Consider the following 14,607-nt stretch of genomic DNA (forward strand, 5'->3'; position numbering starts at 1 on the left):
CATAATCATGATAGAGAAAAACAATTCCATTGTTCCAACAAGTTCGTTCATGCCACTTTGTAGTCCCATGCCTACTGGGCACTAACAGCCACTGATCTGCTTTCTATTACTGTATTTTTGCCTTTACTAGAATTTTATATATATGTAGTCGTATAATATGTAGCCTTTTGTGTCTGCCTTTATTTAGCATATGGCTTTGACAATCATGTTTTATGCATGTAGTAATATTACATTGTATGGATCTATCATAATTTGTTAACACAGTTGCCAGTTGATGGAAATTTGTAGTCTTTTCATTTGGGGCTATTGTAAATAAAGCTATGATATGGATATTTCCAAGCATATCTTTTAGACACATCTTTTAAGTTCTCTTGGTCATATGGTAAATAGGTGTTTAACTTTATAAGAAACTGCTAAATATTTTGAGGCTGTTCTATTTTGCATTCCCAGCCAGCAGTGCATGAGAACTCCAGTTGCTCTACATCCTCACCAGCACTTGGTGTTGTCAGTGTTTTTAATTATAGACATTCTGTAAGCGTGTAGAGATATCTCATTATTTGCATTTCCCTAATGACTAATGTATATTTTTTTCATGTGCTTATTTGCCACCTGTACACTTACTTTGGTGAAATGTCCTTTTAAATCTTTTGCCCATTTTTAAATTGAGGTTTGTGTCTTCCTATTACTGAGTTGTAAAAGTTCTTTATTTATTCTGGATACAAGTCCTTTATTGGATATATTTTGCAAATAGGTTCTCCTAGTTTGTGTCTTGCCTTTTTATTTTCTCAGCATTATCTTTTGAAAACCAGAAGGTTGGGGCACCTGGGTGGCTCAGTCGGTTAAGTTTCTGCTTTGGCTCTGGTTATGATCCCAGGGTCCTGGGATCAAGCCCTGCGTCAGACTCCCTGCTCAGTGGGAAGTCTGCTTCTCCTTCTCCCTCTGCTGCTCTCTCTGCGGCTCCCCCTGCTTGTGCTCTCTCACTCTTGCTCTCTCTCAAATAAAAAAATAAATAAAATCTTTAAAAAAAAAAAAAGAAAAAGAAAACCAAAAGGTTAATTTTCATGAATTTTAATTTATCAATTTTCCTTTTATAGTTTGTGTTTTTTGGCATATTATTTATGATTCTCAAAATCATTAAGCTTTTCTCCTATGTTTTCTTCTAGATGATGTATGGCTTCAGACTGCATTTAGGTCTATGGTACATGTTGAGTTAACTTTGATCCCTACTTTACACCATATACGAAGTTTTTTTTTAGTATATAGATATCCATTGTTCTAGCATTATTTCTTGAAAAGATTATCCTTTCTCCCAATGAATTGTTTTGACACTGTTGTTGAAAATCAGTTGGCTAAATATGTATGAATCTGTTTCTGGGCTTTTTTTCTGTCCCTTGATCAGTAAGTCTGTTTTTATGTCAATACCACATTATTGTAATTTAAAAATAAGTCTTGGGGCACCTGGGTGGCTCAGTCGTTAAGCGTCTGCCTTCAGCTCAGGTCATGATCCCAGGGTCCTGGGATGGAGCCCCGCATCGCATCGGGCTCCCTGCTCAGCAGGAAGCCTGCTTCTCCGTCTCCCACTCCCCCTGCTTTTGTTCCCTCTCTCACTGTCTCTTTCTGTCAAATAAGTAAATAAAATCTTTAAAATAAATAAATAAAAATAAGTCTTGAAATTGGATTGTGTAAGTTCTCCAAATTTGTTCTTTTTTTAAGATTTTATTTATATATTAGAGAGAGAGAGTGTGTGCCTAAGCATGACCAGGTGGAGGGGCAGAGGGAGAAGGAGAGGAACAGGCAGACTCCCCACTGAGAGCAGAGCTGGACAAGGGGCCTGATGCAGGGCTTGATGAGGGGTTCTATCCCAGGACCCTGAGATCATGACCTGAGCCAAAGTCAGACGCCTAACTGACTGAGCCACCCAGGCATCCCTTTTTCTTCTTTTTAAAACATTCCTATGTATCATTACCTCTATTTTTTTGCTTTCTCTCCAGTCCAGAATTACCTACTTTTCTTCCTCCATAGACTATCTTTTAACTGCCCAAATCCTAGACTTCAGAGCCTATATTTATGGCTTATACTTTCTCATTGCCCACTTTCTCTTTAGTCCTTATGGAGCTTTCTGCCCTTTCCCTAATGAAACTCCTCTCTCACAGAATTTGGTTGTCAAGAATAACCTTTTTTTCCAAATCCTTATCTTCCCTCATGGGTCTAGCATGGGTGCTGTTGACCACCTCTAATTCTTTTTTTTTTTAAGATTTTATTTATTTATTTGACAGAGAGAGAGAGAGACAGCGAGAGAGGGAACACAAGCAGAGGCAGAGGGAGAGGGAGAAACAGGCTTCCCGCGGAGCAGGGAGCCCGATGTGGGGCTCCATACCAGGACCCTGGGATCATGACCTGAGCCGAAGGCAGACGCTTAACGACTGAGCCACCCAGGCGTCCCAACCACCTCTAATTCTTAAAATGTCCTACTCATTTTGGTTTCTTAGAATCCATTCTGTTGTTGTTTCTGCTATCTTTTTGATTTCTTTAGGACTTTATTTCATCATCATTTTTTTTTTTCCTGTTCAGTTGCTCACCCCTAAACCACACATCTAGGCTGCAAACTTGCAGTTCTGTCTGTTGATGAATATTCTACTTGATGCTCCACTGGCATCCCAAACTTGACATGTCCAAAGTTTTTCTAGCCCCACCTGCCCTTTCTTTGTTTCTGTTTACATTAATATCAGAATTTTCCAAGTGCCCAATCGCCAAAGCTTTGGAGTTATTATTTGTTCTATTTTCTTTTCTTTATTTTTCCTCATCTCCACCCGGCCATAGCCTGTACCCTCACTCCATACAATTTATTGTTGCATTCAGTTAATTCTTCCTGTTTAGTATAACTTGAATGCCTCCTCCACTGCTACCACCCCAGGATTTCTTTCAGCACTTTTGGAAGGAAGGGAAGAAATGATCAACAAAGTTATGAGGAAATTTATGTTTTCCTGAGTGAAAATCTTAAAATTTCCAAATTGGACATTTAGATCCTATTCTCTTCTATTTAAAGGCATGTGTGTTTGCTTTTGTTTTGCCTATATCTGGGTAGGGCTTTTTGGCCTTTATAACAGAAATGTTCTAATTTCTGATCATGCTGAAACAATAAATTATAAGAACTGAAAAGGAGACGTATCTACATATACTGTCAAATACAAATTTGACGTTTGATAGTGTTTGCTATGGTAACTTCAGAGTAAATTGCTGTTACTTATCCCTCAACAGGTGATCTCAAGACACCTGTAACCACTTTTAGGGAATTCTGGATCTTGCTACCTTAGTTGTACTAATTAAGGAATACTCCTTAGAGAGGTTATGTCTGCATCAGATTGTATTGATCATCGTTTACATGTTTTCCACACAGAGCTTTAGAAATACAGCCCACTTTAAGTCTAGTGAAGTCTGTTAGGGAAGTTTTACTCAATTTTATGTACATTCATACAAGTAAAAATTATAACCCATTTGAATTATTAATATACCTATATAGCTTCCAATGTCAAGCATAAACTACTATAAAAGTTTGAGTAGGATTAGCCTGTAGTGTTAATAACTGATGTATCTGCAACTGGAAGGAAGGAAGGAAGGTTTGTCTTCATTTATGAAGCAGCTATTATTTCTCTAAAATCCCCCACAGTCATTGGGTCTTTGTGTTTTGTTATTTATTTATTTATTTAAAAGATTTTTATTTATTTGAGAGAGAGAGAGAGAGAGCGAGTGAGAGAGCACGAGTCAGGGGGAGAGGCAGAGGAGAAGCAGGCTCCCCACTGGGCAGGTTGCCCAACTCTGGGCTGGATCCCAGGACCCTGGGACCATGACCTGAGCACTCAACCGACTGAGCCACCCAGGCGCCCCTGTGTCTTTGTGTTTTGACCAAGATCTATCATAGGGTTTCCTGTTGCCCTGTTCTTGAAAATGTGGGTTGTTTTCAGATGAGAACATTTGATGTGGATACAAGTCCTTTTTATCACTAAATTCTGAAGTGGTAGGGAAGAGGCCATGTAAGTAAAGTTTTCATCTGGGTGTTTTCCTCCCCTTTTTGGTTTGTTAAAGAGGGTGCTCATTATGTGAGTTATCATACACATATGTTTGCATCTCTAAAATTTTAAGAATTAAGATTTGGATTGCAGGCATGTTTCTTGCACACTTATTCTGAAATTCTTTCATTTTCTTTTCTTTTTTTTTTTTAGTGGAAGGAACTAGCAATGGTGCCCTCCAGCTTTTTGTTGATGCTGGGGTTCCTGTGAATTCAGACATGATTAGCCATTTTGTGAACGAGGCTCTTGCTGAGACCATTGCTGTCATGCTGGGTGACAGAGAAGCAAAGAAGCAAGGTCCTGTCGCTACAAGTGTTTCTGGGGATGTTTCAGCAAGCAACACATACTTGCCGGTAGGAGTGACTCTCCTTTCATGACTTGGAGTCCTGGGGAATTTTTGATACATTTATTAAAAAACAGTAAGATGGACAAATTTTAAATTAGGTATCACAATAAGATCATACTTTGTGGTGGAGATTGATTTTTTTGTTGTTGTTGCTATGATATTATAGTAGTATTTTCCCCAGCATTTAACTTTTAAATCTATAGAAAAGTTGAAAGTATAATACAATGAATGTCTGTATACCCTTTATCTAATATTTACCAATTGATAACTTTTGACGTATTTTATGTCTTTATATGTTATATATTCTTTAAAAATCATTTGGAAGTTGCAGATATTATGACATTTCACTTCTGAAAGCAGCAGTATCTCCTAAGAACAAGATACTTTATTACATAATCAAAATGCCATCATTATAATCCTGAAGAAATTTAACATTGATATGTTAGTACTATGTAATATAGAGTCCATATTCGAATTTCCCTTTTGTTCAAAAAATATCCTTTATAGATTTTTTTAAAATTCAAGATATAGCCAATGTTCACACATTACTTTGGGTTATTATATAAACTGCTATTTTTAATCTTCAAAAGAAAATATATTTTAGGCACTTTTGTTGTTTGTTTCATCACTGTTACTATGCTAAATGGTTTCTAACCTATTATAGGAACGGGGAATTATACAAAACCAAAATAGACTCTATACTACTACCAGATGTTTAAAACTTTGTAGTCACTTCTGATTCTATAGATCATGAGGGCATCATTTTATATGGGTGAAACATTTAAACTACCTCATTTGAGGTATAAACAAAGTTACATATTTGAATTTTATAGAGATTGGTATAATGTAATTGGCATGATGTGATTAGTGTGCCAGAGATTAGGTACATAGTTTTGGTCTGTGCTTTTTTAGCTAATTGGTCATGCATGCGGTGCAGATGTTGTCAGGGTTATGGCTTTCTCTGTGCTAATTAACGTTGGTATGTTTTCTGCCCATATACTGCATATACTCTCATGAGGGTGATTGAATGAGAAAATGTAAAAAATTCAGTATAAATAGGCAGTATATACAGTTGTTAAGAGCATAGACTTGGGAGTTGGGAAGATCTGAATTTGAACCCTCCGCTCTGTTGCTTTAGTTTCATATGTATAATAGAGAAAATACATAGAGTTTAAATAACCAGGACTTTACCAAAATCTGCTTACTGAGTATCTGGGAGGGCAAGCTCCCTTTCCCCACTGCCATATTGTTCATTATCTTCAGAATTGTCATGACTTTTCTTGGTCCTTTGATCTTCCAAATATATATTACAATTTAGTTTTCAAGTGCCATGAAAGATTTTTTGAGGATTTTTATGGGAATTGATCCGATTTTGATTGGTTTAATTTGGAGAGAATTGCCATCTTTATGATACTGTTATCATCTTAGCCAAGATATTGTGGAAAATATAGTGAGATGATGAATGAAAAGAGCTTCATCTAGTGCCTGGAATTTGGTACTCAATAACTAATTGTTTATCATCATTATCCATTACCAATACTAGTTAGAATACCTTCAAATTCTCTCATGATGATGGTCAGTAGCATTGTATTTGAAAACAGTGCTCTTATGCTGTTGTTTTATGTAGTCAAGAGGAAAGAAATAAAGGCTGAGAATATGCTAATTATTAAGCAGTGCCATAGAATTTCTAATATGCTTCATGGTTTTAAAATTGCATATCAATTTTCAACTCATAATCAAAATAAAGGCTAATTACCCTCCTGTATACAGATGTTTTAGAATGAGAAGAAAAAAGACAATGTATTTAAAAAAATAGGTAAAAGACATGTCTAGACAGTTCACACACACAAAAGAAATACAAATGGCCCATATACATATAAAAAGATGGTTAGTATCACTGATAATAAGGAAAAAAAATCACTGAAACCTCATTTTTACTTACTAGATTGGTAAAACACCAGAAGTTTGATAATGACATTGTGTAGAAAACCTTGGGGAAAAGGGAATTCACATACCTTCTTGTGGTTACTGTACAATAATATAACCCTGCAGAGGGAAATTTGACAGTATGTATTCAAATTAAAAATACAATTAACCCTTTAACCAAGCAGTCCCACTTTTAGGAAGTTATCCCACAGATAATCTATACACATATGAAATTATGTTTGATGACTCTAGGGAAGGGAATTAGGTAGATAGGATATGGCCAGGAAAGGAGACTTAATTCGCACTATCTTTCTTTTGTACCTTTTTGAATTTGAATAATTATCTATTTTACAAATCCATTTTAAAGTGTTTACTTTTTCCTTCCTCAGTCCTTTCCATCTCCATATTGTCTTCATTTCATCCCCCCCCCGCTTTTTCTTATCTTTCCATTGCTTTTTACAAGCTCTGTTCTTTTGTGCTAAAAGGCTGCTCTTTGATATCTTGTCAGTTAAAATACTTCCTTTCTGTTACATGGCCTACCCAGCTTGTGTTTGCATTTGATCTTCAGCTGTATATTCACTGTATCTTCCTCTCTATATTAGAAGAGAGAGCCTTAGATTTCTTTGGGGTCTACTTCAGAGGCAGAGCTATTTCAATAGCCTGAGGGTTTCTGCGGGCTAGTCTTGAAACTAACAGCTAGAAGTTCAAGGTAGGGCTCCGTTTCTTCCCCATTCATTTAAATTCTCTGTAATCTCTGAATGAGCTCATTTCATTGTTTTACATTATCTTTATTTGGGTGATTATAATATCTTGGGTGATTATTGATATCTTGTTTTATTTATTTTAGGCAAGAGTATGTACCCCAGTGGCTACCCCACAGCCAACTCCTCCTCACTCACCTTCATCACCTCCTAAGGAGCTTGTGTTAGTAAAAACTCCAGATTCTTCTCCCTGTAATTCAGATCATGATTTAGCTATTCCTGCAAAAGAAATACTTGCTGAAAAAGGTAGAAACCTTATTTCTGTACATCAGTTTTTATCTAATAACTATTATATAAGATTACATGGTTTATTTTATGTTTTATAGATTAATATGCACATACCTTTTGCTTATTAGGTTTTAATAAATCATTTTTTCTTGCAAGGAAACTAAGAAATTGGTTGCCACTTTTTAAAGTATATGATCTAGGGGTACCTGACTGCCTCAGTTAGTAGAGCATGCGACTCTTGATCTCAGGGTTATAAGTTTGAGCCCCACATTGGGCTTAGAGGTTACTTAAAAAAATAAAACATCTTAAAAAAAAAACAGTTAAAAAAGTATAGGATCTAATACACACTTAGACTACTTTTAAGTTCAGGGGTGCCTGGTTGGCTCAGTCGGTTAAGCGTCTGCCTTCAGCTCAGGTCATGATCCCAGCCAGGGTCCTGCATCGGGCTCCCTGCTCAGTGGGGAGTCTGCTTCTCTCTCTGCCCCTTACCCCACTCGTGCTCTCTCTCTCCAATAAATAAATAAAATATTTTTTAAAAAAGACTACTTTTAAGTTCATGGCAGTGTAAAAGTGATAGGTCTTTTCAAGATTATTTTCTTATACTTTACTAAATTAATTTGGGAATTTTCCCATTAATGGCCATTATTATTATTATTATTAATGATTATTGCCATTATTTGTACACCAAAATGTTAAGAAATTCCTGAAGCAACATATCTTGCCTTCCTATGGAGTTGTTTATTGACTTTTTAAATTTCTTTTTAAACAAAAAATCTTTAGGAAGTGATACGCCTGCCATCACACTTGTTAATACTCCAGCGGTTACCCCTACTACGACACCTCCTCCTGCAGCAGCTTTTTCCCCAACTTTGTCAGAGATTTCCATCGATAAATTGAAGCTGGCAGACCCAGAGCTTCCTAAGCCATGGAGTGATGGAGACCTGCCACTGGAAGAAGAGAATCCTAACTCTCTTCAAGAAGAACTTCACCCAAGAGCTATGTAAATGATAACATATTCACTTTCAGAAACTGCATTTCATCTTAAGTTGACACAAAGGATCCATTGAAAACATCAGAAATGATGAAGCTTTATAAACCACAAGCTATTTTATACTTTAGTAGAAAGAAGTTTCATAAACTTTAAGTTTTTAAAATTTTTACCAGATTTACTTATGCCTTCAATTCTTTTTTAAAACATTTTTTGTGAAACAGATTAAAATATGTATTGTTATAATATTGTTAGTAAAATAGAAAATGATTTCTCCTCAGAGTGAATCTTCATTTACACTGATCAGTTAACTTTTATATTACTGTGCAGATTTATTTTAGAGATGGTAGAACTTTCAAGATGGTCTATGATTAAAGCATGAAAACAATTTTGGAAAAATAAATCTTGGTAATTATAGTAGTGCAGATTATAGAAACACTTTGCTAAAGGAGACCTTTGAATCAGGTTTTTAAAATATAAAAATTAATATAGGCCTTCAGTGACCTAATAAGTTCAAAATATGTCTTTTTCTTCTTAGTGTAATGTCTGTGGCCAAGGATGAAGAACCTGAGAGCGTGGATTTCCCTGCTCAGCCTGCACCTCCAGAACCTCCGGTTCCATTTACGCGACTTCCTCCTGGCACCAAGGCCCCTTCCCCCACACAGATGCCAGCTTCTGATTCATCAACAACGGAGAGCACCTTGAGCGCTACTGTCACGGAAACCGAGACTTTAGATAGACCCATCTCTGAAGGAGAGATTTTATTTAACTGTGGTCAAAGAGTGGCTCCCAAGAGTAAGTTAACTTGTATCAATTGATTTCACTGGTTACATTATGATAATTTCTAATACTTTTCTATGTCTAGTGTTTTTACTTAATTTTCAAGATTAAACATGATATAATAGAAAGAATATGGACTCTGCAAGGTAACTTTTCTGTGCCTTAACTTCAGAAAGTAAAATCTTGCTCATAAATCTCACCTTCCAGAAATAATATCACTCTTAATAGTTTGGGGTATACCCTTCCAGTCTGTTTCTTTCTATGCATATGTAGATACCTAAATACGTGTGTGTGTGTGTGTGTGTGTGTGTGTACTTTTACCTTTAAAAATAGGATCATACTATATATGTTGTTTTGAAGCCTGAATTTTTTTACCTAATAACATATTGTGGACATCTTTTTTATCAATACATATAGCTGTACTTCATTTTTTTAAGTTGTGTGTAGTCTATTAAAACAATGCCATAGTGGTTGGCATGTAGATTGCTTTCAATATTTCCATACTATTCGTAAAAAATAACCCCTCCAATGACCATTCTTACACACACACACTTTGTGCACCTATCTGATTAATTCCTTAGAATACATTCCTAGAAGTGGACTTGCTGAATCAGAATATGCACCTTTAAGGGGCGCCTGGGTGGCTCAGTCGTTAAGCATCTGCCTTCGGCTCAGGTCATGATCCCAGGGTCCTGGGATCGAGCCCCACATCGGTCTCCCTGCTCATCGGGAAGCCTGCTTCTCCATCTCCCACTCCCCCTGCTTGTGTTCCCTCTCTCACCGTGTCTCTCTCTGTCAAATAAATAAATAAAATCTTTAAAAAAAAAAAAGAATATGCACCTTTAAAATAGTGATACATTGCCAACATGCTCTTTAGAAAGGTTAACCAGTTTTTAATTTTAAGCAGTTTTTAATTACATCAGTAGTATTTAGGAGTGCCTCTTTCTCAATTTCATAGTTACCTTGATATCTATAGTTTTTTTTAAATTTCTGACAGCTGATAGGTAAAACAAAAATCTCATCTTTGTTATAAAATGTACTTTTAAAAAAACTGGTGAGATTGAGTAGCTTGTGAATTATTTATGAACAGTATTTTTATTGTATGGTCAAATGTAATGTTCTATGGCTTTATGGTAAGATTGTTTACGAAATTTATGTTTCTTCTGTTTTCTAAATTTTTATAATGTAATTTCTAGTTTTAGGAGATGAAGGACTATATTTGATGAACCTAAATGATAGCTTATCCAGTACTCTGCATGATGCCCTTGAAATGGTAAGAAATTATTGGCTCCATATTGAATTCTGACACAAAGAATGTTTTGATGAATTTGTTGCCATTGATCAGGGTTTTTTCTCAGATATTTGAGTTACAGGTATAAAATTTAATAAAATATCCATGAAGGAATTTAAGGCTTCTTGCACATTTCATTATCATATTTGCACATTTCATTATAATTGTGAGAATGAAAAGAAAATTATTAACCTCTGTGGCTCCAGTACTTGAAAAGTACACAGTTAATGTAATTATGTAATGAAAATCTAGCTCAATGCAAATTGTCATATGGGTATAGTGCCTTTATAATATTTCAGACAGGGCTTTATCCGTTTAAACTTGCTCTCTTATGATATACTTGTTATTTTTCCCTAATCAGGTTATAATTCTTTGTGCTAAAAATAATTGAATTTATTGGCATAAGAAAAAGAAACTGAAATAGGACACAGTAGTACCAGCACTTCCTAGTTATTACCTAGCTCTATGGAAGAAAAAGTTGGCATTTAAAAACATGATTACAGGGGCTCCTGGGTGGCTCAGTTGGTTAAGCACCTGACTCTTGATTTTGGCTCAGGTCATGATCTCAGGGTCCTGGGATGGAGCCCCATGTTGGGCTCTGCACCCAGTGGGAAGTCTGCTTGAGGATATTCTCTCTCTCTCTCTCTGTGTCTCTCTCTCTCTCCTCTGTCCCCCTCTGCCCCTCCCCTCACTCTCTTTCTTGCTTGCTCTCTCTCTCAAATAAATAAATAAATCTTTAAGAATATATATATATATATATATATATATATATATATATATATATTATTATAGGGGTGCCTGGGTGGCTCAGTTGGTTAAGTGGCCAACTCTTGATCTCAGCTCAGGTCTTGATCTCAGGGTTATAAGTTCAAGCCCCACATTGGGCTCCATGCTAGGCATGAAACCTACTTAAAAAAAAAAAAAAAAAAAATATATATATATATATATATATATATGTTTATATTTAAATTATATATAATTTTTATAATATGTGTAATATCAATTAGTATTACAATATATATACAATCAATTATTACATATCTACATATAAATATCATATAGAAATGATAATAGGAATTTTCTTTTGAAATACTACTAAGGAATAGAAATCTTTACTTTTTATATATATTTTTAACCACCTAAGCAAGGGAAGGTAGTTGTACTCAACTTTCTTCTACATTTATCTATAGCCTTTGCTAAGCATTACTGTTATTGTTGCTCTTTTTTTAAAAGTTTGATAATTTTTGACATATGTATATATCTGTAAAGCCATTACTACAATCAAGATAATGAACATACCATCATCTATCACTCCCCAAAGTTTCCTCGTGCCCTTTTATAATCCCTCCTCCTCATATCTTATCAGTCCTCTCATCCCCCACATATCTACCACACTGCTGGTCTACTTTCTGTAGCTATAGTTAGTTTGCATTTTCCAAAATAACAGAAATGGAATCACATGGTATATATTCTTTTTTTTTTCCTGGTTGCTTTAACTCAGCATGATTTTTTTTTTTTTAAAGATTTTATTTATTTATTTGACAGAGAGAGACATAGCGAGAGAGGGAACACAAGCGAGGGGAGTGGTAGAGGGAGAAGCAGGCCTCCCCCCGAGCAGGGAGCCCGATGCGGGGCTCGATCCCAGGATCCTGGGACCATGACCTGAGCCGAAGGCAGACGCTTAACGACTGAGCCACCCAGGCGCCCCTCAGCATAATTATTTTGAGATTCATCTGTGTTGTAGTGTGTATCATAGTTTGTTCCTTTTTATTGCTGTGTAGTAATGTGTTGTATGGATGTACCACAATTTGTCTATTCACCTGCCAGTGGACATTTAGGTTTATTCCAGTTTTGGCTGTCACAAAGCAACTATGAACATTTGTGTACAAGTTTTATGTGGACATATGCTTTCATTTCTCTTGGGCAAATACCTAGGAGTGGAATGGATAGATATGTGGTAGATATATGGTAAACTTTTTAAGAAAAGCTGTTTAATTTGATCTGCTAAAATTTTGTTTTGGGTGCTCGCTTCGGCAGCACATATACTAAAATTTTGTGTTGGCTTTTGCACCTATGTTTTATAGGAGTTATATTTTACAGGAATTACAGGAATCTGCAAAGAGTTTTGGGCTTTGCGTAAGCATATGATTAAATCGCCTAAAGACAGTTTTACCCTTTTGAGTCTTGCTTTAAAGATTCATGAGGCAAGACCAGAGCAGTACTCACTCTAGGGCTATTTGTTCCCTATTGTGGAGGCAAGACCCTTCCAGCCAATGCCTCATTAAATGTGGTCTTCCAGCCCACCCGGTAGGAAGAGCTATTATTCCAGCCTGTGTACACCTGGACACTGTTGGAGCCAGTCCTTTGTCCAGCCTCATGTGGTTACCTCACATGCATGTGCTGATCAGTGTTCAGTGCTCAAAGGGGACCCTCTGCAGGTCTCCAGAGTTCTCTCCCTGTGCAGCTTTCGCTTTTCTGGGAGCCTGTCTTACGAACTCTAGCTGTCTTGGCTTCTTGGAATTTCAGCTCCGTCTTCTCAGTTCAGGGGGCCGCTGAGCTCTGCCTGCATTCTCCCTCCTGTGCCGCAGCCTGGAAACTCCAGCCTGGAAACTCCAGTGAGCTGGAGCAGTCACAGGGCTCTCCCGATTCGTTTCCATCTTTCAGGGATCACCGGCTTTTGTTACCTGATGTCCCACGTCTTGAAATGCAATTTTTTCATGTACTTTGTCCATGTTTTAATAGTTTCAAGGTGTTGGGTAAATCTGAAAGTAAAGTCTGGTGGCATTATTATCTTTCCATTGGTATCATTATACATGATCATGATGAAAACAGAGAGATTGGTCTATTTTTGAAAAGTCACGTCCTTCTGTCCCTTTATAATCATAATGCTAGAAGTTCCTGTAAAGCAACCACTTGAAGTGATGTAAACTACGACTGTATATTAAATTCACTGGGGGAGGTTTTAAAAAATATGCATGCTGGTTCCATCCTCTGATAGATGGATTTGGTAGGTCATGAGAGTTGTATGGTGTGCACGTGTGTGGCCAGTTAGAGGCCTAGACCTGTATATTTTGAAAAAGTTCCCAGTGTTCTCATGTGCGTCCTTTGTTATATGTGACATCTCATTTTACAGATGAAGTTGAGTGAGGTTAAATGACTTGTCCATGTCACATAGCTATTCAGTGACAGATACACAACTCTTTTTACATAGATACATGATACCTTTTCATTTTAAGCTAATAATTGTACATTTTGAGTTCTAATTGGGGCTATCTGAATCCTAAAGCTTAAGTTACAAGGGGCTGGGTGTGTGTGGTGGAGCATTTCTCAAGTTCACAAGCAGCTTTGGAGGCTAGGTAGCATCTTTATGTTATTAAGGATGTTAATTGTATAAAGATGCTGAATCTGGAAATTAATATATCCAAGTAACAAAATTTGTTAAAAACAATTTGCTTTACTGTATACAGGGGTATAAAATAATGCATTAAGGAGATTTTTTTGTAAGTTTTTAATGGAACAATTACTTCTCTAACAGTAATTATCTATTGCAAGTAATTGAGTCCATTATGAAGAGAGTGGAAATCACTTTATGAAATAATATGTGGGGAAGGCAAAATGAGGTGTCTTTATTTTCAGAGAAGCATTAAACTAACATTTGGTTTACTTAATATGTCATTATGGCGTTTTTACCCATTCTTAGAACTTTATCATGGTACCAGAGCATGTTTAAGTTTACAGTGTTTGTTTAAAGTAATAGCCAAACCAAAATGGGACTAAATGATAATATCTTTTTTTCTTCGTTTGAAACTGAACTCTAATGTTTTTGCTAAGCCTAAAGCAAATATGCTACAAATTCTTTTTTTTTTTTGTATTCATTTGAGAGAGAGAGAGAGAAAGGGAGAGAGCAAGAGCGGGGGTGAGGGGTGGGGAGAGGGAGAAGCAGACTCCCCGCTGAGCAGGGAGCACTCTGTGATGATCCCAAGACCCTGGGATCATGACCTGAGCTGAAGGCAGAGGCTTAACCCACTGAGCCATCCAGGTGCTCCAGATATGCTACAAATTCATAATGAAGTCAAGTGCAGAAGTACAATTTTGAAAATCCAAGAACAACTTGAAGTCATGTCACCAATAGGCATTTATCTATATACAGCTGGGGGATAAAGACTTACAGTAATCTAGAATTAATAAACTTTGTTTCATTACTAGTAAAATAGTAAGTA

At 36.4% G+C, this 14,607-nt stretch overlaps 1 protein-coding gene across 1 annotated transcript in view; it reads left to right on the forward strand.

The window, feature by feature from the left end:
- KIAA0586 (KIAA0586 ortholog) overlaps positions 1–14,607 on the forward strand; it is a 106,044-nt gene that overhangs the window by 42,990 nt on the left and 48,447 nt on the right. The window contains 5 exon segments of the mRNA XM_078053760.1: positions 4,221–4,420; positions 7,187–7,346; positions 8,109–8,328; positions 8,855–9,111; positions 10,293–10,369. Of these exon segments, the coding sequence (XP_077909886.1) occupies positions 4,221–4,420; positions 7,187–7,346; positions 8,109–8,328; positions 8,855–9,111; positions 10,293–10,369 (914 nt within the window).

This window comes from Halichoerus grypus, chromosome 8 (genome assembly GCF_964656455.1).
Source record: "Halichoerus grypus chromosome 8, mHalGry1.hap1.1, whole genome shotgun sequence".
In the NCBI taxonomy this organism is placed as follows: domain Eukaryota; kingdom Metazoa; phylum Chordata; class Mammalia; order Carnivora; family Phocidae; genus Halichoerus; species Halichoerus grypus.